The 25,007-nt window shown below is 38.1% G+C and overlaps 1 protein-coding gene across 18 annotated transcripts in view; it reads right to left on the bottom strand.

Moving 5' to 3' along the window:
• Positions 1-25,007, bottom strand: part of LOC137586311 (transcriptional regulator ATRX homolog) — a 600,012-nt gene that overhangs the window by 374,855 nt on the left and 200,150 nt on the right. For all 18 annotated transcript variants that reach the window (XM_068302327.1, XM_068302328.1, XM_068302329.1 and 15 more), the window contains one exon: positions 1,150-1,287. In XM_068302327.1, coding sequence (XP_068158428.1) covers positions 1,150-1,287 — 138 coding nt within the window. The remainder of the gene's footprint in view (positions 1-1,149; positions 1,288-25,007) is intronic.

Below are 25,007 nucleotides of genomic sequence, written 5' to 3'. Positions count from 1 at the left end.
CTAACATTGTCTGCGTCTGGATATTTTGGTCCTGGAATATTTTCGAAATGGTCCAGGGGCAGTTGCACACTCGCAACGGAGACGTAGACTTTGTTTTTCGCCTTTTTTTTTGTTAAGTCCAGTCACATTGTTGGCACAAGAATAATTTTTTGGGTCATGTTCTCCTGGATTGTACCATATCATTGGTACAACAAATGGAATTTTTTTTTTTGGTTTTTTATGCATCCAGTTAACTAACCCGACATAACAAGCTCTGCAAACTGTATTTCGCGCCCACGACTCATTAAATATAACATCACAATTAAAGTTATGTCCAAATGCCGTAACAAAATTTTCACTAACTGATCCGTGCTTATCACTCGCCGGGGTAAAACGTCCAAAAATTTTGACACGCCCACTTCCACCCCCGAAAATAAAATAAAACAGATTTTATCGAAGACTAACAAAGCTAAAGTCATCAAATTTAAAATGTAGATTTTTTTAGTATGCGCGCAGAATTTGTATACTTTAATATTTTGCCACGCCCATTTCCATCTCCATAATTTAGAAAAAATTGATTGCCAGCTACAATTTTTTGACTATCGCAACCAAACTCTGCAGATCAATTAATCGGATTACTTTGATCTTGATAAAGGAAATGTACCACAACCAAAAAGAACTTGTTTCTAATTTTCCATATTTCAAAATATATTTGTTGTTTTAAATTTATCTTGATATTGTTCTATCGAAAAATAGTTATAAATTAAGAATACTTTCAAAACTACTCTAAAAAGGGGCTTAATTGTAAGTTTTTCTAGAACTGTAGCTGAAAAAGTAATTTTGGGCTATATAACATTCTTAAAATGAATTTATTTAACCATTAACAATATTTCTACAATAAATGAGGATGATTTAGGTCGTATGCATGAAGAAGAAATCGATATATAAGTCATATTTAGCTCATATGACAAACTAAAACTAAAAAATGAAAAATTCCAACTCGCTATAAAAAAAAAACGAAACGAGCTAACTTTGAAAAACCCAAATAGGGTTTTCCTATTCAATACATGAACTTTCAGAAAAAAAAAGGTCCGGTGCGGTTTGATTTCAATAACCTTCAATTTGTTGCATAGTGTTATACAGAAAAAAATAATTAGGGCACATACTTACATTCTTTGAGATTATTTTGTATAGGCGTTCCAGTTAATATTATCCGCTTCTTTGTTTTTATTTGTGCAACAGCAAGACTAATAGCAGATTTACTGTTTTTTATGATGTGTCCTTCATCGCAAACAACAAGATCAGGTCCTGTAGTCAGAAAATATATTTTAAAAAATTATTATTTAAATACAGTAACAAGTTTGCAAAAAATAAAAATAGACAACCAATATCGATGGTTCCAGCCACTGTTTAAAGTTATATAGTTTCATACAATACTTTTTGTGGATGTTTTTCATTAAACTTGCTATTTTACGAAAACTGCTAACGGCTAAAATACTAATATTTTACATATTCTGTTGTTACTTCTAAAATTAAAAATTGTTTATTTGTATGATAGTATGGATATGGGTCAAGAAATTAAACTAAATGAATTTGTTTTTTTAAACATGCAGTCATAAAATGCTCTCCACTCCCAAGCCATAATATTAAATATACTACAAAAATCTCCGGCATCTTAGACGCCTACTCAATAGCGAAGCAAAAGCACATAAACTTTAACTCTCTAATATATCTTGAATATCGTTTTCTGAATAAGTCAGATTTAAATACCTGCAAGAATTTCTCCACAATATCTATTGCTTTATCTCCTTTATCTGAACATGATTCTTTAGATAGATTATAAAAGTCAGACATACCGGAATCACTATTTGATTCATTCAACAATTGGTGCTTGATTTAGTCAGTGCTATGGGGTAAAAATTGAATATAAAGTATATATAATTAAATATATTAAATACATATATAAAAACAAGATATAGTGAGTTAAAAACAGCGTACTTTATTATTTGAATGAAAACTTAAAACTGAGTTACAAAAATGTCTTATAGTTTTATTCATAGGCTAAATTTGCGAGCCCTTTAGTGGCGTGATTGATATTGATGCGATTTCCATCCTAATAGCGAGGGGTTTTCCTCAGCTGTATATTTTGGAGTATCAATTTTGTTTATAATTTGGGACTCAATTTTTTCAATAATTGGGGTTTCAATTTTTTCTGTGAGAGCTCGATTGTCATTTCATCGAAAATGCTTAATTATTAATTTTTGTGGCATTGTCTTAAACTTATAGATTAAGCATGTAATCAAACTTATTATAGTAAGTACATAAGTGGTTAATGTATTAGTTTGAAATACAGTATAATTTTCGGTGTGTTCGTTAATTATCTCTTTTGTTTGGATAAAGGAAATAGGTTCTAGCCTGGTTATATTGTTTGTTACATAAATGCTTTGGCTATAGTTATGCAATAAATTTATTATTGATATTTCGTTTAATTGTAAGGCACAATTATTAAGTCGTTTTTTACGCAATTTTGATTAAGTTTTGTTTTTGGTAAGTTCCATGTTACAATTATGTTTGGTTCAATGTAATTAGTTTTAAAATTCTTATATGGTTTAGTGTATTTACAAGTGCACTATGGGAAAAAATTACGATATCTTGGCATTAATAAAATTTTTTTGTTGTCTCAAATCGCCAAACAAATATTTTTTTCCAATTCTAAATTCATTAGATAGAATCAAAATATTTTTTTTTTAATTTTTGTTGACTACCCCTATTATTTGATAATTTTACAAAGTCAGCTGATTTAGAGTTGCATTGCAGCGTGAAAAAGCGCGCCAAATAGATCGCAACTTTTCAGCTGTATTAAATTTGTTTGTTAATCGCATAAATTAAAAGTTACTATGGAAAAAGTTAATAAAGGTATGTATAATAAGTGTCCGAAGTGATTTTGTATACTTCTGTGTTTTTGTGTAACTGTGCAATGTATTGTTCATTCGTATTTTTAGCTTAACCCTAACAAATATGTTTGTGTTCTGTGGAGTATTACTTTAACAGTCCTCGCTAGGCCTCGGCAGTATTACTTAAGGGTAATTAACCTTATATTAAAAGGTCCAATTAATAACTTTTGCCCGTTTTTGCCCCTTTTCCTGAAAATTGACATGTTGTAGGTGCGCTTAAGTTTAGACGCTCAGTGCTGCTCGAAATTTGGAGCTGCAACAACTGCCAAGAAGACGCTATAATATCGTTTATTGCCGTATCTTTTAACAACAATGTGAAGATCATCAAAAAATTATCCAAAAAGAAGTCGAGGAATTTATTCACTACATAAAAAAATGTTTGTTGAAATGCAATCGAATGTTAGATCGATTTAAAGTTAAACATTCTACTTGGCTTGATGGCAATGTTGTAATTACTTTTGGTGAGCACGAGACGTTTTCAAATAAAGCTGGACGTAAATGTTTAAATTATGAAAATGCAGGATGTCGTTTAAAAAGAAAGTTAGCATCAGAGCTCGCGTCAAAGGAAAATTACGAAACTCCACTCTTAATACACGCTGCTTTGTTTTCGGCAAGGAAATCGAATAAAAAAGATGTTGCTTTCTTATTAAACAAAACTACGGGTGATGAAGGACTTAACATTAGCGATGTTAGAAAAAAACTTGAAGCAAATCCGCTGAAACCAATCAGCCCGGAAAGAGCGTTGGCGTTCCTCATAGAAAATGGGTTGACGAAACAGCAATACATAAACATCAAATTGTTGAATAAACAGCATGGATCTGATATTTATCCTCCGTACCTAGAAGTTCCGAAAGCCAAGCTAAAATGCAGACCATCCGGAATCCGTATTTCCGAAACAAAAGCGGAAGTTTCTTTACAACACTTACTGGATCATACTACGGACCGTATTTGCAAGAGGAGGTTCTCGAGACTTTATCGGACATATCGTATTGTAAATTAATAGTTAGCTATGGATTTGATGGTTCAACAGGCCAAAGCTGCTACAAACAAAAATTTCAATTTGATGAACCTACTTCTCTGGACCATTCTTTGTTTGTAACAACAATCATTCCGTTGAATTTCATTGATGAATTGAAACGAGTAATATGGATTAATAGGACACTCCAGTCTGTTAGATTCTGTCGGCCATTAAAACTAGAATTTGCCAAGGAAAGCTCGGACCTTATTCTTAATGAAAAATCCAATTTGGTTAATCAGATTACAAATCTTGAAGATCATTTGTATATTTACAAAAACAAAATAGTGCATACCAAATACGATATGCATTGCACGCTTATTGATGACAAAGTATTACACATTTTGACTGGCACCAACTCATGCCTGTTCCTGTCCTGTTCTTTGTGTGGAGCCAAGCCGACTCAATTATTACTGTTCACGCCACCGGGTGAACAGCAGAGAGTGAGGGGTAGGGTTTTTTCCCAAAACCGAATTCGGTCATACTGAGGAGGGTGACGAAGGGTTCTCCTGTAAATGCCATATTAAATCTAATCCGGGTTTTTCACCCGAACACCCGTTCCTTCTCTTCAGAATTTTCTATCTCGAAATTTGTATACTTTTAACCCGAAACTTTTCGTGTGTGTCGGCCACCTGTGCATTTAATAAAGCATAAGTTTTTTAACCGAAGTTATCGCGCGTTATTAATTCATCCCTCGCTCGAAATTGGCACCAGCCAACCACTTGTAATTTATTGGGATCCTTCCGCCCCTCCACGAACATTGGTCCTTCGAGCCGGATATCCTTCCGCTATTCCAGCTTGCATCGGCGGAATTCCTGATAAGTACAACATTTCTTATTAAAAATCTCATTTACATTATATTCCATTACAAACTTATAAAAGTGTGAGGTTTCCCGCTCTTCCATAGCGACCTACACACTTTTGTATACTTGTATGTACATACCTGACCTGTTCCAAGGGTTACATGGTATTTCCCGATCATTTTTGTGTTTATGAAGTGCATTTTTTTTTTCCATTCTTCGAAATTCGGATTGTCCAAAAGTCCAATTGCATAGCAATACATACATATGTATGTATATACACACATATACATTCCTACATGTAAAACCAGCTGTTTTCTAACCTGCAAGTAGAGGTGCTTAATAATCGAGAATTTATAAAGTACCACTTACCTTTACTTAAAGTGTACAGCACACTCCACGGGCTGATCATTAGTCCATCGGCATAAATTATTTATGTCAAATAATTTTTACATCCATACATACATATGTATGTACATACATAGGTACATACACATGTAATACTTTTGCCGCGTTAAGCACACATTTACACACATACATATGTCCACATACAACTTGAATTCACCCACACAAAATTGATTGCAGCCACTCCGATTGGCTTTCCGCAATTTAATAATTCGAAACCTACATAATTAAAGTAGGAAATCGTGATCCTCGTTAAACGATTTACAATTAATTAAACTCACAAAACATAAACAACGGCAGAACAGCTGACTCTCGATCAGTGCTGACACTCAAGTCTCATCAGTGCTGACACTTGAGCCAAGCCGTGACTCGGTCACGACATCCATTTTTTCCTTCGTGATTTTCTTATTGTGCAAACATATTTCAATCGACTGATTGAATTTAATTCGCAAAATATTTTCTAAAGAAAAATAAGTACAACTTTATTTATATGGAATTAATATTTTGGCTTGTCTTAGTGCATTTTGATCTTTTCCTCAGGGATCCATGAAATTGATCTTGTCCGTTTAATGAAAACTAATTCCGAGTTTTTTTTCCTTATTGAAAAGTTATCGGCACTCCCAATCCTACTGGTCTCAATTTTTCCATACTTTTAAATACTCTTATAAATTTAAACATTTTTCCACATTGTATAAATTTTAATATCCAAGTGATTATATATCCTTATAAATATTCACACAACTGCGAGGAAAATTATAAATCCTTCTAATTTTATTTATGCTATCTATGCTTATTCATTGTGTTCATTAAAAGGAGGAGACATTTCTTCTTCTCACTCCTCCTCTATACTTAAATTATACAGTCCACTTACGGCTTCGTTTCGATCTCCTCGCTTGAGAGCTCTAATTCCACGAAGTTATTTGTTTGTTTAGCAATTTAACTGCCGCCGTGTACAGACGTGTTTTTTTAATGCACTCCGCAAAAATTGAGTGTAAAAAAAGACCGCGTTTGCAAAAATTTGTGTAGGGCTCTCAGTCGCCCCAGAGACGCCTATTTACAATCATATTGCTATTAGATTGCTCTAATAGCAATAAATACTAAGTTGCAACAACAAAGTGCGTAATTTTTACAAAAGCCATGTCCACCAATTCGGGCCCAAGCTCTCTCGATCCCCAACAGCAACAGCTACAAGAACTAATTGTACAACAACAACGTGAGCGTCGACTCTCGGTCCAACGCAACAACGCGTACTTTTCGGTGGTGTCGCCGACCCCACTGAATGCTAACGTAAGCAATAACACCGAAAGTGCCAGCCACTCAGCAATCAAAAGCAACTTACCGTGGAGAGAGCAGTGTGCTTCTCCATCAATAACGATAACTGGGTCACCGATTGCACCGACCAGCACCGTCAGCTCGTTGACAGCAACTACTGCAGCGTCTGCCGAAGTATTGACCTGCCTCAAGCCGTCAACGACAAGTCGCCCTGAGTCAGCCACAATAGTAAACCCAACGACTTCTGTCCAAACTGGAATGGATAGATATATTAAAATAACTAAGCGGAAGCTAAGCCCGCAAAAGAAAAAAAGTGGCAACACGCCGAAAATAACCAAACCAAATGAACGAGTAGCACCCCTTAGCGGGAATCGTTTTAAAATTCTTGCCGATCAGCAAGATGATCAAGCCGGCGCTGTAGATAAAGTTAAATCGGCTAGACCACCCCCCTTATACATCCGTGGAGCCAACTGCAGCGCCCTGATTTCGAAGCTAGTAGAAACAGTAGGGGCAAATAACTTTGTTGTAACCCCTCTCAATAGGGGTAACATTAAAGAAATTAAATGTCAAACCCAAACTGAGGACAATTTCCGCATCATTGAAAAGTACCTCCGTAATGCTAACATCAACTTCTATACCTACCAACTAAAAAGCAGTAAAGGGCTCCAGGTTGTGTTGAAGGGGATTGAGCCATCGGTCCCTACTCAAGAAATAGCAGACGCGTTGGTCGAAAAAGGGTTTGCGGTCAAATCCGTTGTCAACATCATCAACAGGAACAAAGTCGCACAGCCGCTCTTTAAAATCGAGCTCCAACCAGATGCAAAGCGTTCGAAGCCAAATGAAGTGCACCCAATCTACAACCTACAGCTCCTATTGCACAGAAGAATCACCGTAGAGGAGCCCCATAAGAGACACCAACCACCGCAGTGTAAAAACTGCCAGGAATACAACCACACCTCTAACAACTGCAATCTCAGGTCAGTGTGTGTTGGCTGTGGCGAACATCATAAAGATGGCATTTGCACCAAGGACAGAAACAATGTCGCACTAAGATTATGCAGTAACTGTGGAGGGAACCACACGGCCAACTACAGAGGATGTCCTGTCTTCAAGGATCTTAAATCTCACCTAAACGGGCGCAAACCCCCAGCTGGACCAAAAATCATCGTCAACGCCTCTAAAACTACACCCGAGGTATTCTTCGCCAAGGCTGTTAGATCATCTAACATGCCTGCTACATACAGTCCTAGTGTATCCTTCGCTAGTGTGCTCCGAACTGGACAGACGGAGCCCGCAAAAGAGACCCCGTCACTTCACCATCTACAGAATCCGCAACCTAGCGCACCAGAGCTTGGCCAGCAAACTCCAAGTGGCTTAGAGGCCCTATTGATCTCACTCAATCAAAACATGACCACTTTTATGACGTTCATGCAAAACTGTATGCAAGAACTGATGCGGAATCAAAACCTGCTTATCCAGAAGCTTATCGAGAATAAATAATGGCTTCCCTACGTCTATGTCTTTGGAATGCTAACGGCATCTCCAAGCACAAAAATGAACTGCAACTATTCCTAGACTCAAGTGAAATCGACGTTTTGCTGATTTCGGAAACACATTTAACATCAAAAAATAATTTTCAAATACCAAAATATACCTTCTATGCAACAAACCATCCAGACGGAAAAGCTCATGGCGGGACTGGTATCCTAATCAAAAACCGTATAAAACACTCGTTCCTCAACAGATTTGAAACACAGCACCTACAAGCAACTGCTATAACCGTTCAAACCAGCTGCGGCAACACTACATTGGTTGCCCTGTACTGCCCACCACGCTTCTCAATCTCTGAAAAGGAATTTACCGATTTCTTTAACACACTCGGAGATCGCTTCATTGCAGCAGGGGACTATAACGCCAAACATACGCACTGGGGATCTCGCCTGGTAAATCCTAAAGGCAAGCATTTGTACAACACAATAGTCAACCCTCTCAATAAGATGGATTGCGTCTCACCGGGTAGGCCTACTTATTGGCCCACAGATCCACAGAAAGTGCCTGACTTGATTGATTTCGCAGTAACCAAGAGGATTCCACGTAATCGGATCACTGCGGATACACTGCTAGATTTAAATTCCGATCACTCTCCAGTATTATTCACACTATTAACAAGACCTCAAGTACTTGATCGCCCATATAGGCTTACAAACAACAAAACAAATTGGCTTAAATTTAAAATGTACATGAGTGCCCACATTGACTGTTCGCCGAAACTGGATGCTGCAGAGGACATTGATATGTGCGTCTCTGCACTTGAGTCTATGATGGCAGCTGCAGCAAAAGTATGTACTCCACCTGCCTCTTCTTACACTAAACCTGTTGACAGGCCTACGAACCGGCGGATAGAACAATTAGTAACGGAAAAACGACGTCTAAGAAGAGAATGGCAGATTACTCGCTCACCAGCAGCAAAACTTCGCCTAAGGCATGCTAATCGCAACCTCTCCAAGGCGTTAAGACAAGAGGAAAGCTGGGCTCAAAGAAAATACATAGAAAAGCTCAGCCCAACCAGCACTAAACATCCTCTGTGGAAAGCCCACCCAACTTTAAGCGCTCCTGCAGAGACAATTTCACCGATAAGGAGTCCAACCGGTGGATGGGCCCGCAGTGACGAAGAGAGGGCATCCGTATTTGCCACACATCTTAAAATGGTTTTCCAGCCAAATCCAACATCAAACTCATCTGTACTTCCCCCTTCGAGCACACTAACGGATAGTGAGTACTCGGAACTCCAATCGGACGAGATCACTGCAGTTATTAAAAACCACATAAAGCCAAAAAAAGCCCCTGGCCATGACCTAATCACACCGAAAATGATCCTGGAACTCCCTATCATTGCCATACAATACATCTGCAAACTGTTCAACGCTATAATAAGAATTGGCTACTTCCCAAGAACATGGAAAAGGTCCACTATCATCATGATTCCTAAAGTGGGAAAGGACAAAACCCAGCCATCATCCTATAGGCCAATTAGTTTGCTGCCATGTCTTTCGAAGCTTTTTGAAAAGGTCCTGCAGATCCGACTAAACTCATTTCTGGCATCGGAGAACACAATCCCTTCACACCAGTTCGGCTTCCGCGAAAAACATGGTACAATTGAACAAGTCAATCGCATAACATCCGAAATACGAACAGCATTCGAACTAAAAGAATACTGTGCGGCTGTCTTTCTCGACGTTGCCAAGGCTTTCGATAGAGTTTGGCTGGAGGGTCTGATGTTCAAAATCCGGCAAAAACTGCCACAGTACACCCACAAACTCATGGAATCTTACCTTTACAATAGGCAATTCGCTGTAAGATGTAATGGCTCCGTCTCTGCTGATTTTGAAATCAAAGCTGGTGTACCGCAAGGCAGTGTACTCGGCCCATTGCTCTACCTACTGTACACTGCAGACTTACCAACGAGTTTAGGACTTACAACGTCCACTTTTGCCGATGACACGGCAATCCTCAGCAGATCCAAATGCCCAATACAAGCCTCTGCAAAATTAGAGGAACACCTCAAGGTGGTAGAGGAATGGCTAGCAACCTGGCGTATCCGGGTCAACGAGCAGAAATGCAAACATGTTACATTTACGCTTAACAGAAGAAACTGTCCAGATCTAATGCTAAACAACGTACCAGTTCCTCAAGCCGAGGATGTCACTTACCTTGGCATCCACCTAGACAGAAGACTAACTTGGCGCAAGCACATCGAGGCAAAAAAAGTCACAGCTTAAACTGAAAGCAAGTAGCCTACATTGGATCATCAATGCTCGGTCCCCTCTACGTCTGGAATATAAAGTCCTCCTATACAACTCCGTACTGAAACCCATCTGGACTTACGGAGCCGTACTATGGGGGAAGGCAAGTACCAGCAATGTCGATATTATACAAAGAGCGCAGTCAAAAATTTTAAGATCAATCACGGGGGCCCCGTGGTACATACGGAACGACAACATTCAAAATGATTTAAATATACCTAGCGTAAAATCTGAAATAGGTAGTCAACAACTAAAGTATTCTGCGAAACTGGATGCACACCCAAATGTTCTTGCCAATTCCCTTACGCGAACTAATAATAGAACTCGTCTTAAAAGAAATGACAGACCAACCCAATAACAAGTGATTCGGGCCGCCTGCAATATCCCCAGGATTTATATTAAGTACTAGATTAAGAAAAATATCTCAAACTTGTTGTTAGGCTCTAATTTAAGAGTAGATTCAACAAATATATATTAAAAAAAAAAAAAAAAAAAAAAAAATAAATAATTTTCCATTCGATTCGTAATAGCTCAGAGAACACTCTACGATGTCTCTTTCCGACTTTGTTGCCGTGTGCGAGGCATTAACGGCGTTCGAGACTCGCGAGTCCCTGGCTCTAGCTGACGATGTGCCACTCGTCTCCGTTAAAATACACTTAGACCAGCTTAAGTCACTTTGGACAAAAGTCGAGGCAGAGTTTTCACGATGCTATAAAGCCTTGACGGCTCAAAAGAACGAAGATAGTCCGAAGCACATAGCTACAATTAAAGCTAAACATGAATATTGTTATATGGTATATGTGCGAGGCGGGACTTTGTTTGGAGAGCGAATCGAGCAGTTGTCCGCGAAAATAGCTTCCCCACCAGTCAGGCTCTCTGTCGATTCCACCCACCAAAGCCACACAGTTCCCCCGTGCGAAGTCGAAATCTTCAACGGAGACAGCCTGGCTTGGCCTACATTCCGTGATTTGTATCCATAATCCAAGCCTAACACAAGTGGAGAAACTTTACCACTTAAGTTGCAAAACTCGCGGTGAAGCCAGAGCCATTGTTTCTAGGTCACCCTTGACCAATGAAGGGTTCCAGTCCGCGTGGGATAACTTCACTGCGCGATACGAAAATAATCCATTATTGATTATGAGCCAAGCCAAGCAGCTTCTACAGATCCCAGCTGTAACACAAGAGTCTGGCAAAGCGTTGAGAGAACTGCAGACGTCAATTCAAGGTTGCTTAACCGGTCTTGAGCTTTCCGGGGCTTGTACAGACAATTGGGACATCCTTCTCATAGCAATCTGTACGAGCAAAATGCCCAAATCCACCCTTCTGTTGTGGGAACAGTCCGTTCCAACTAAGACCGCCGTCTCATCCTGGGACGACCTGAATCGATTCCTAACTGATCGCCACCGTGTACTAGAGGCCACAAATGTCCTTCAACCAAACTCTAGCGGTCAGACCTTTCCATCCGTAAGCCGAAAACCTACGGCACGAGCTCAGGCCTTTTTCGCTCAAGTGCAAGAGAGCTCAGCACCTGATGCTTGTATAATTCCGATTCCTGCGTCCTCCGATTCTTCCAGCAGCCCTCATGTAAACGTGGGAAGTTACTTCGCCTCCACTCGCAACACTGGCCTCCTGGGTACTGCAAGGGTAACTATTCATCATCGTGGCAAGCAGTTTCAAATCCGCGCTTTGATTGATATGGGATCCGAAGCGTCCTTTATTTCCCAAAGAATGTTTGAATTGATTAATCCTCCAAGCTGCAAAGTATCAACTAGCATTCGCGGCATTGGGCAATGCGATGCTGGTAGCGGCGACAAAGTGTGCCGCCTACAGATTTCTCCTCCTGACGAACCGCTGCGACAGTTCCAAGCAGTCGCCGTGGTGCTGCCTAGTGTAGCTGAAGCACTTCCGTCCCGCGCCGTCCCGAATCAGGTGAAGCAGGATTCGCTTGACCTTCCTCCTGTGGATTTGGTGCTTGGAGCCGAGCTCCTTCCCACTATCCTTGGGGAACGAATCATCAAGAATGTTGGTGATTCTTTCGTGGGGATTGAGACGATGTTCGGATGGGTTCTCTGTGGATCCGTTACTGGAAAATCCAGAAGGTCTCAGTCCACCTCCTCCAGCAGCCCGAAAATGTCTCTAAGGACAGCAGCACCATCCGATTTAGAACGCAGTTCCAATTGCTTCAGGTGCCGCGTTTGTCAAGGGGCACACGCGCTCCGTCAGTGCCGACAGTTTCGAGGACTACGAGCTGACGACAGGCTACGGGTAGTCTTGAGCAACGGATACTGCCCGAACTGTTTGGCTCATGAGCATTCCAATGGTTCCTGCAGGAGCACAGCAGGATGCCATCGATGTGGCAAGCAACACCACACGCTCTTGCACATCGACAGCTCTGTCGCGTACATCCAACCCAAAGAGCAAAGACCCGAAAAGCACCCGCCTTTCATTCGGGCTTCTATCCAGAGGTCTTCAGCCATCTTGCCGCCTACTCCATCTGCATCCAAAGTTACCCCTCCATCTCCACCCGTGTCTTGGCGATCCAGAACGCTGCAGTCCCCCATCCTTAGACATGTCCAGCGAGGCAATTTCAACTTGTTGTAAGGGGGGCGGTATGTTCACGCCACCGGGTGAACAGCAGAGAGTGAGGGGTAGGGTTTTTTCCCAAAACCGAATTCAGTCATACTGAGGAGGGTGACGAAGGGTTCTCCTGTAAATCGCCATATTAAATCTAATCCGGGTTTTTCACCCGAACACCCGTTCCTTCTCTTCAGAATTTTCTATCTCGAAATTTGTATACTTTTAACCCGAAACATTTCGTGTGTGTCGGCCACCTGTGCATTTAATAAAGCATAAGTTTTTTAACCGAAGTTATCGCGCGTTATTAATTCATCCCATCATTGGCACCAGCCAACCACTTGTAATTTATTGGTATCCTTCCGCCCCTGCACGAACAATTACATACAAAAAATATCAATTCGTCAATATTTAATGTTAAAAGCGAGAATTTACAATATGGAATTAGCCCACTTCAAGCCAAAACAGAACGGCAGTGGTAGTAGCAATGATGGCAATACTGCTAGGAGGGCTTTTTGTAATACCAAACTGTTTTCAGATATTTTAAAAATTAATTCTGAAATTATAAAGAATTTTTCTATAATATTAATTGCAATATCTTCCGAATTTAAGATTTATGTCGAAAAATTCAAAGACTTCTGCGCCCACACTTTCGAGTTTTACATGAAATTGTATGATTGGTACCCAATGTCACCGACAGTACACAAAGTATTGGTACACGGACACCAAATAATGAATAAATGCATAGTTCCTGTCGGAGTGCTTGGAGAGAACGCATCTGAGGCCAGAAATAAAATATACAAGAATGACAGAAGATCTCATGCAAGAAAATGCAGTAGATTGGATAACATAACCGATGTTTTTAACAGAGCATTAGACTCGTCGGATCCTCTATTATCCAGCCTCTGCCTAAATGAACGCCAAAAATTAAATAAAAAAATTAATATTCCGAATGAAGTTGTTGCGCTACTTGAATCTCCCGATCATATTTTGAAAAATCATGAAGGTGATTCAAGTGACGAATGGACAGAAGATGAGGATATTGCATTTGATATTGAATTAGAAGAAGAATGTGACTAATTTTAGTTATAAATAAAAAACATGTTACTAAAATATTTTTGTTGTAATATTAATATAAGAAACATAATATAAAAACAACAAAAAATTAAAAGAAGTGTCAAATTCTTACTAACGGCAAAAAATATCAAGTGCAACTCTTCATTTTTAGATTTATTTATTGATTAGATTTTGCTTACACACTTGGTAAAGGAAAAAAATTATAGGGGTCAAATCAGGATCAAATTGAAAAAGCAAAAAAATCCGAAATTATATTAAAGTCTGACGAACATCCAAAAAAAAAATTCATGTCTTTAGCTCATTATTTTTAATTAATGCCAAAAAAAATTGGATTTTTTCCCATAGTGAAGTGGTTGGGATTTGATTTAAAATGCCTATTATACATTCATTTATTTCTATTTGTTTTGTATTTTTATTGAACAAATTGTTGTTGTCAAAATAGTATTTTTCGTATGAATTCTCTGTCATAATATTTTTATTTTCATCTGGATAAGGAAGTATCTCAAAGATAGGGGTTTTTTTATTTCTTGAGAAATGTTTGAAATGATAAATATCTCGTTTGAATTTGGTTTAAGCCAGGTGGAAGATTTTGTATTCAGTAGTTTTTCCGAATTAACATGACTTAAGTGATTATGTTGATGATAATATCAACATGTTTTCTTGATAGCCTACTTGAATGTCCGCTATATCAGTTGAATTCTTTCCTTAACTCTTCTAAAATAATCCTTGGTCTTGTTTTTGTCTCTGATCCCACTGTTAGTCCTGTATCACACACACAGCTCCTAGTGAAACCTGAAGATCCTTATCACCCTACCATTGAAGTTACTATTTCTTATAATTCCGTTAGTAATTCATTTAATAACATCTCAGTTTCTAGTCGTAGATGTTTTCGTAAAACAAATTTCAATCTTCTTAATATTTCCTCTTTTGATTGGTCATTTTTATTTGGGTGCTGCGATATAGATTGTGCTCTACTCTGCTCTTAATCCTTATGTGAATGTCTTTACCGTCCGCAGTGCGCCAGTCTGGTTCACATATGGCTCTCTTATTTCCGTAACATTAAATCGAGATATTTTAAAAGATTTAAAAAAACTCGTTCGCGATTTGACGATGTAAATTATTGTGTAGCCAAATCTCAATTTTGTCTTTTAAATACTCAATGCTACAATAATTATCGTTCGCTGTAAGTTTGAATTTTATAAGAACCCCAAAAGATTTTACAACTTTGTTAATTCCAAAAGACGCTCTAACCTTCCACCTTCAGACTTAATGACCAGACTGCTAATAATGATTCAGATATTGCAGATCTGATTGCTAAATTATTTCCGTCGACTTATTCTACTACTGTTTCGCATTCCACACCCTATCCCTTTTCAATCCCACGTTTAAATTGTATGGTTTTTCCTAGTATTACATCTATGACGTCTTTCTTCGTTCCCGGGCCTGATAATATACCTAGTTGCATCATTAAAATGTGTTCGATTTCTCTATCTAAGCCTTTATATCGGTTATTCTTTATATCAAGTGAGACTTGTAGCTTTCCCGATATTTAAAAGGAGTCTTTTATTATTCCGCTTATTCGAGTAGAGGTTTATTAGAGACTAAACTTATGTATAAGAATATTCGCTGCAGCGCAGGCAGCGAGAAAAAGAACGTAAAGCAGAAATGAAAGAATGTCCGTTACAATTCACAGATCGGATCATTATAAGAAAGAGATAGACATACTGCGGTGGTTATGTATATACATATTTTAACACTCCTTCTCAACGCGAAGTCTATCTTGTACAAAAATTATTTTAATCCCAACATTTCTGTAAACTTTACATGTTTGACCTTACATAAGTTCTTTGTTAATATATCTGAGGTAATACTATCTGTGGGAATGTATTTGATATCTATTACATTTTCTTTATACATTTCCCTTACAAAATGATATTTTATTTTAATATGCTTGCTACGTGAATGAAATGTAGCATCTTTAGCAAGACATTGTGCGCTCTGGTTGTCACTATAAATTATCAGCTTCGCTATCGGCCCGAATCCCATCTCGTTGATCAGCTTTCTGATGTATATCGCTTCTTTGGCTGCTGTAAAAGTGCTACGTACTCGGCCTCCGTGCTACTGAGGGCAACCAGATTTTGCTTCTTTGATTCCCATGACACCGCCGCTCCAGCAATAAGGAATGACCAACCGGTGAACGACTTCCGATCGTTGCAATCGCCAGCCCAGTCCGCATCAACAAAACAGTGGATAGGAACACCAGTTTTGCTTTAATGAAGTCTCACATCTGAGGTACCTCTTAGAATCTCAATACCCTCTTGGCTGCAACCTCATGTTCCTTGTGCGGATCTGCATTTCTCTGCGCCAATTTAGCCACAGAGTGTATTATATCTGGCCGTGTAGTCAACGCCAAATACAATAACGAACCAATGAGTGATTGATAGCGTGTCTTGTCCACCTGACCGCAATCATTGCTATCGCATTTCGTCTGGAACCCAACCTCTAGAGGAGTCACGTTCGGCTTGCAGTCCTGCATACCATATTTATGCAACAAGCCTTCGATGTACTGCTTGTGGCCTATGGAGACATTGCCAGTCTTGGCATCTCGCTCGATTTCCATCCCCAAAAAATGATGGAGTTCACCGCCGTCGACCACATCAAATTTGTTTGATATGAGCTGCTTTATGTAGGCCACGCTGTCTTTTCTGGTACATGCAAGTATAAAATCGTCAACATATACAACAATAATAGATAAATACCCATTGACTTTGCTCGTGTATATACACGGTTCGCTTGAACACGGAACGAAACCAATCTTCAAAAGAACTCTATCCAGCTTTTAGTTCCACTTACGCCCGTACAATGATTTATGTAGCTTGAGTACACGCTTGGGATGATCAGCATCGACAAAACCTTCAGGTTGTCACATATAAACGTCATCTTGTAGCTCACTATTGAGGTACGCTGCAGAGACATCCATCTGGTGCAAGTGCATCTCATGCTCCACCGCCAACGCAATCACCAGTCTGATAGACGAATAACGTGCAACCGGGGAAAAGGTTTCCTTGTAGTTAATTCCATATTGTTGACCACACCCTTTTGCGACCAATCTTGCCTTGAAACGCTGAACTTTGCCACTTTCATCTCGTTTGGTGGTAAAAACCTATTTACAACCGATAACCTTTTTGTTTGCAGGAAGATCAACCAAACTCCATGTCTTAATGTTTTCTAGGTTGTCATACTCCTTCTGCATTGCTGATTTCCAGTTTTCCGACTGCTCTGACTTAAATGGAATTGGAATTTGCTGCTCCACAGATGTTTCTTGGATTTCATTATTATGCTCGCAATCAAGTTTTTCACTTGGCTGAAAGATTACCACATCTGACTCACATGATGATTCTCGACCGTGTTCCAACTCTTTCATGAACTTGTGCTCCAAAAACACGACATCTCGGGATACTACTACGGTCCTTTTGACAGGGTTGTAAAGACGATAAGCCTTGGCAGTCTCGAAATAACCTACCAAAATATGCTGCTTCCCTTTCGCTGAAAACTTGTTTTTATGAGTTTTATCTAATACAATAGCTTTCATACCAAATACTTTAAGATGAGACACGTTCGGCTTTTTCCCATACCAAACCTCGTATGGAGTATTGTCAGGCAAAGTTGCAGTTTCTGCTCTATTCCGTAAATATGCAGCCGTCATTATCGCCTCGCCCCAACAAGATTCGCCAACTCCAGCATGCACTATCATGCTTCGCACCATCTCCACCAAGGTTCTATTGGCGCGCTCCGCCACACTATTTTGTTGTGGAGTGTGGGGTACAGTGAGTTGTCTTTTTATTCCATGACTCGATAAGAACTGTTCAAATACATCGCTCAGGTACTCACGACCGTTGTCGCTTCGTATGGCTTTTATACGCTTACCCGTCTGATTTTCTGCTACAATTTTGAAATCTTTGAATTTCTGTAAAATATCGCTCTTATTCTTTAACATGTATACCAGTACATAGCGCGATTTATCGTCTATGAAAGTTGCAAAATAGCGCGCACCACCTTGTGACGCTGTACGCATAGGCCCACAAATGTCTGTATGAATCAAGCCCAACAATTCCTTTGAATGACTTTCCGAAAACTTCGGAAACTTCTTAACGCAAATTTTACTTTTTGCACACGTTTCACATACAAGGTCATTTGTACTACACACTCTAGCAATGAGACCATAGACCATATCCTGCTTAATCATTTTATTCAAACTATCGAAATTTAAATGTCCGAATCGATCATGCCATTTCACCAGCTGATTTACATTTGCTTTTGCAGCAAAAACTGTTTTTGATTTACTTTCAAACAAAAACAAACCGTTGTGTTTCTCTGCGATCATTAAATCACGATTGTTACTGCCTTTAACAAACACTTTGTTTTTGACAAAAATTACTCTTAAGCCATTTTCTGTCGCTTTTGATACCGAAATAAAGTTACATTGTAAGTCCTTTACATAAAGCACGTCAACCAATTCGATCGTGATATTTTTGCATTTTAGTTCCACTGTACCGCAACCTTCGGCTTCTATATAACTGTCGCCTGCTAACTTGATTTTCTCTTTGTGCTCACGCATACTCGTAAACATTGATTTGTCCGCACACAAATGAGCTGTAGCCCCGCTGTCTACACACCACGCATTTTTCGACAAACCGATTCGTGTTCCAGAAGTAGAGAGCACCGAAAAAGACTTTTTACTGTTCTTTTCGCTCGTGTTGTCTTTTCTCTCTTTCGAATCACACTTCGACGCGAAATGCCGGCGACGACCGCACAACCAACATTCAATGTTTTTTGGTTCTCTCATTGCTTTGTTCTGTTTACCGTTTTGTTGACGCGACGAATACATTTTATTCTCACTTTTCTCCTCTACTTCTCACTCCCTGTTCAAGCAATTTAATTTTTAGAGCGCTTAGCGATGGCAACGAGTCTCGCGTTTCTATGGCAACTACAAAATTTTCGAAATCATCACTTAAACTTGGCAACAAAATTATAACGAGCATTTCATCAGGCACTTGTTCCTGAATTTCATTTAAATTTTCTACGACATTAGAAAAATTATTCAAAAGCTCTCGAATACTGTCTGTAGCCAACATTTTAATATACAACAGTTGCTTAAACAACTGTATTTTTCTAGCCGGACCGTTGATCTGCGACTTACGCACAACAGTATACTTGCGAGGGCTTTCTCGTCTTTACTGTCAAACAACTTATTTTGTTCAGCCGTATCAGACGCCATTTTTTTTAACCGACCACATGTCACCGACCACAAATCAGAATGAATCAACAGACTTTTCATCTGTACTGACCATACACTATAATTTTCACCATCTAGTTTTTCGATTGAAAATTGTGTACTCATGTTGAACAAATTAGTTAATCACAAACTTACAAACTTTAATTAACAAAATGAATCTCTTACAAGTCTTTCAGACTAACCCGCACAGTTTTACTTTCTGCTGCCTAAGCCCATAACCTATTTGAGTAGAGGTTTATTAGAGACTAAACTTATGCATAAGAATATTCGCTGCAGCGCAGGCAGCGAGAAAAAAGAACGTAAAGCAGAAATGAAAGAATGTCCGTTACAATTCACAGATCGGATCATTCGAAAATAATAAGAAAGAGATAGACATACTGCGGTGGTTATATATATACATATTTTAACACCGCTTTTTAAAAAGGGTAGCAAATCGGATGTTTCTAACCACCGTGGCATTGCCAAAATTTCGGCTAATACCTAAGCTGTTTGAGAAAATTATTACGTCTTCCCTTCAACACCTATCCAGATCTACTATTACTCCATGTCAGCATGGCTTCATGAAAGGTCGTTCGTCGCTTACCAACCTTTTACAATTGACTACCCTTGTACACCATGGCTTCCGTAAAAAGTGTCAAACTGATGATATTTATACTGACTTTAGTAAGGCTTTCGATACGGTTGATCATTCTATGCTTCTCGGGAATCCAAACATCATGTGTTTTTTCCCAAAACTATTGGCTTGGTTGAAGTCGTATCTTATTGGCAGAACCCAAAAGGTGTCTTTTCGTGCCTCGATATCTAAAACGGTTCGAGTTACGTCAGGTGTACCCCAAGGCAGTCTTCTGGGCCCACTATAATTTACATTGTTTATAAATGATTTGCCTTTGGCCTTGGCTCATTCACGCCGTCAAGATTTGTTATTCCTATAATGATCCTTCTTTGCAAAAGTACTTGCAATCAGATCTCAATGCGTTCTGTGATTGGTGCTACGTTAATAAATTACATTTGACCCTAAACTTTCATTTAATGTTCATATTTGTTCAATTGCCAATAGAGCATGCAGCCTTCTTGGCTTCATTAAACGTTAAACCAAAGAATCTGATGATGCCTATGTAACAAAGGTTTTAGACACTTCGTTAGTTCGCCCTACTCTGGAATATTGCTCGCCAGTGTGGAACCCGCAATATGATGTTCACCAGCGTAGTATTGAATCGGTACAGAAGCAATTCCTTAAGTTTGCGCTACGCGGTCTAAATTGAGACCAGGGTCTTCGCCTACCTTCTTATTCTGACAGACTTCTTCTTATTAATCTTCCTTCACTTTATAACCGTAGGCTTGTTTTTGGCATTCTCTTTCTCCATAAACTAGTCAACGGCGAAGTCATTTCTACCAATTTACTAGATACGCTGTATTTTTGTGTTCCCTTACGTCGGACCAGAAACTTTTTTCCTATTCACCTTAGTAGATGTCTGACTAACTACTCTCTTCACGAACTTTTTGGGTTCTTTGCCTATCTTTTAACAACCTTTCTCACCTAATTTCTCCTCATCTTTCTGTCACTTCTCTTCGCGCTATACTTTTTAATCATCTACAGCGAAACCAATGAAACTATTCTGGACTTGGATTGGCTGCATCGCATCCCTGACCACATTGGCTGTAATTTGGGGCATAGCTGGGACCTTGTGCAAATAAAACACCTCCAACGGGTCGGGGATGTTTAGTTGTGAATAAAGCTAAGCTACCTTCTTGATTTAATTAATATCTGTCTTCAGCTTAAGCTTTTTCGTCGACTGCTGTGTTAGTTGACCTAAATAAATAAATAAAAGTTTTGGGTTGAAAATTCCTAGTCTAGTGAGCAGCATGCCCATTTCTATGTCTTCAATGTATTCTGTGAAATGCTCAAAATTAAAGATTAGAACTTCTAATCTTACTGATTTTTCTTTTTCTTCCCTGAGGTTGTTTATTACTTCTAAACCTTTATTAACAGTGTCTATTACGTAATTTAGTTATTTTGCTTGTACGCTATTGCTTTCAAGATTATTTATTTTTTCTTCTAATTCGTCTTTATCGTCCTGATGAAGAGTACCAAAAAGATATTTGCATATTGAAACAATTCCGTTAATTAGTCCTCGTTTGTTACGTTCTACAATTTGTATTCCATTAATTTCCCTACTTAGTTGTTCTGTTAAGTATTGAATATGGATTATGTTTTTTGAATTCTTGTGCTTGTTGCATTAAATTGTTATATGTAATGTCTATTAGCGTTAAATACACTTCTAAATAATGATATTCAAAGTTTGTTGGTAGATCCATGGTTCCTGTTTTAAATATTAAGTAACCGTTCGGTGCTTTTACTGGGTTTATTCAATGAATTGGCTGCATGTTGATTTTAATTTTAAATGCATAATGCATAATGCACAAAAAAAATCATCTGGAGTTGGTGACCTGTAATTAATCAATTGTCGTATTTGCTTTTATTAACTTTCTTTTTCTTCTTGCATTTCGATTTGTAGTGTGTGACTTTTTGTCCTCTATTTCTTTCTTCAAAATGCTTCTCGTCTAACTGATTTATTTCTCCCGTCTTTTTGAATGGATTTGTCGTTTTTGACTTTACTAATGCTCCTTGTTTAAATCTAGTATCGATTTCGAAGTGGTGTCTATCTTTATTTAAATTGTTTATTTGATGTATTTTATTCGTTTGGGTATTATAGTCGGAGGTCCTGAATAGATAAAAATGTCCGCTGGTGTTTGGTTAGTCGTTTTATGTCTCGTCTTATGGTTATATACATACGTAGAGAATATTTTCAAATTTGATTAATTTATCTTCGATGTCATTTTCACTATTAATAATTCTAAGTTTTTCATTTACTGTTTTATGGAATTTTTTAGTGCTATACACAGAAATGCTTAATCTTTTTCTGATTTTATTTCTATTGGTTTGCCCATTTCAGTGAATACTTTCATATTTGCTCTCTTGGCTTCTAACCAATCTCTAGACTTTACTGCTACAAGTGTTGCAATTTTGGAGTAAATGTCAATGCATAAAAGGAATTTTAAATTGTCGATCATGTATAAGTCTATGACGTATTTTTCTCTGATATTAAAAGTTTCTGGTGTTATTTCAAAAGTTAGTTTTGTATTTCTATTTTCTGTCTTTGCGATATTGCATACTGAGCATTTATAAATAATGTTTTGAATAAAGTTTTGAAAATCTGGAAAATAATATTTTTTTTTAAACAAATTAATCGTTTTTTCGATTCGTGGATGTAATAATTCTTTATGTTGTTTTAGGATTATTTCTTTAAATTGTGCAAACGTTTGAAGGTCCTATAACTTAATGCTAGATTTCGAGGGTTTTGTATTTGCGTTCAATTGTATTATTTTAATAAAAGCTTGTTGGAATATGGAAAAATCTTGTTCTTTATGAAAATATAGTACAGTGTTCTTACTGCAAAAATATCTTTTGATTATATCCCTTGCGTTGGCATTGGTCATTTCTTTGTATGTTATTTTTATGTTTGTTTTATAAAAGTAAGTTGTTGTTTCTGCTTTGTCTTCTGAACCTCTAATGAATTCTATTTGCCTGTTGAAATAATTAATGGGTTTTTCTACTATTGAAATGTAATTTTTATTATCATCATGAGCACTATGTATTGTAGCTGCTGTGCTTTCTGTTGATCCTAAAAAGTTTTCATCTATTTTAATTCTGGAAGGGGCATCTGCTACGTGATTTTCTTTGCCAGGTAAATATTTATTTTTGTTGTCCATACAATAGATAGTAATTGCTTTTCTATGGCTGAATAATTAAGTTCATGTTCGTTAAGTGTTCTACTACCATAAGAAATAGGTCTATGGTCCTGTGAGAGGTTAGGAAAAATGGTTTTTTGAAATCGGGATATGCAAGTATAGGATCATTCATAAGGAGATATTTTAATTTTTCAAAGGATGAAATATAATTTGTGTCGTTTATGTTTATTTTAGCTACTTTCTTTAATCCCAGAGTTAAAGGTTTTGCAATATGTGCAAAGTTGGGTATAAATTTCCGGAAGAATCCGCATAATCCTAAGAATGATTTAATTTCTTTTGGAGTTTTAGGTATCGGAAAATTTTCTTTGACTTTATCTGGGTTAGGTTTTATACTTTCTGTTGTTATTATATGACCAAGGAATGCTGTTTCCTTTTTCATAAATTTGCATTTGTATGTGTTCCTCCAATGAAGTGGAGTACACAATGATGTCATCCAGATAAACAAGGCAATCCTTATAAATAAGGACTTGCAAAAAATTATTCATGCATATTTGGAATGTTGCCGGGGCATTTTTAAGACCAAATAGCATACGTGTGTATTCATAATGGCCATGTTTAGTTGAGAAAGCTGTTTTTGCAATCGATTCAGGATCCATTTGAATTTGATGAAATCCCTTAGCTAAATCAATGGTGGTGAAGCATTGGCATTTTCCAAGTTTGTCGAGAATTTCGTCCATGACTGGAATGGGGAATTTGTCATCTATTGTGACTTCATTTAGCGGACGTTGACGATACTATGCGCAGGACGTTTAAGTAACCCCTACGACACCAGGACAAAGTCTGTTACGCTCGAGCCCAAGCAGATAACTGACCACCTCCCACCCGACCGACCGAGGGGTGCAGCCGTATATCGCACGGCACGAATCGCATGGACAAATACACAATAGAAAAAACAGACAAACAAATAATACTAAAGCTATCTATTAACTAAATGTGATAGGATAGATGTTTTAAGTATATTAATAGAAAACTCTGAGCCGATTACCGGGAATTGAAGGTTGTAATCAGAGCAGATGACCCTAAAAGGTTCATGCATGGCATAATTAGAAAAACAACGACTAAGGGATAAAGGTATCAAAGGATGTCTACTCCGTATACATGGTACCGACAGATTTACCGGAGCTAATAACTCAGGCGTGTCGATATCACCAATTAGGAGCTTGTGCATAAAAATAACACCAAGCATAAGTCTACGGTTAGTTAGGGAAGGAAGGTTAATAAACAGAAATCTACTAGAATATGAAGGCAAATTGACATTGCGATCCCAGCTTAAGCCACGAAGTGCAAATAGCAAAATCTGCTTTTGAACGGATTCAAGTCTAATCTGGTGCGATTCATATTTAGGTGACCAAATGCAAGATCCATACTCTAAAATCGGACGGACAAGCGAAGTAAAAAGAACTTTAGTTTTATAGGGGTCGTCAAATTCTTTTGACCATCTTTTAATCAAACCCAGAACACTCATGGCCTTTTCGACCGTGGTGGAAATATGGGTGTTAAAATTTAACATATGGTCCATAAGTACGCCCAAATCATTCATATTATTTAGACGTTCTAAAGGGCTATTGTTCAGAAAATAAGTGACCAGTTGAGGAGACTTACGAAAAAAAGTCATTACCTTACATTTGGTAGTGTTAAGATTTAGTAGATTAAACTGGCACCAGGATTGAAGGTTTTTAAGAACAAAGATTGACATCGTCAGCATACATAAGCACATGCGAATGAACAATGACTGATGGAAGATCGTTAATGAATAATGTGAAAAGCAGAGGGCCAAGATGACTACCTTTAGGTACACCAGAAGTCACAGAAATGGAATTGGAAAAAGAATACTTAAAAAGTACCTACCTTCTGTTTTCTATTTGTTAAATATTCTCGAACCCAAGAAAGGAAAAGAGGTGGAAATCCAATGTCGTTCAGTTTAGAAAGAAATAGAGTATGATTAACAGAATCAAAGGCTTTGCTGAAGTCCGTGTATATAACATCAGTTTGTTTAGCATTTTTAAACCCCTTGATAATTAT

The sequence above is a fragment of the Drosophila tropicalis genome, unplaced genomic scaffold, assembly GCF_018151085.1.
Source record: "Drosophila tropicalis isolate 14030-0801.00 unplaced genomic scaffold, ASM1815108v1 contig_979, whole genome shotgun sequence".
Lineage (NCBI taxonomy): Eukaryota > Metazoa > Arthropoda > Insecta > Diptera > Drosophilidae > Drosophila > Drosophila tropicalis.
This window is presented reverse-complemented; position numbering and strand designations above follow the sequence as displayed.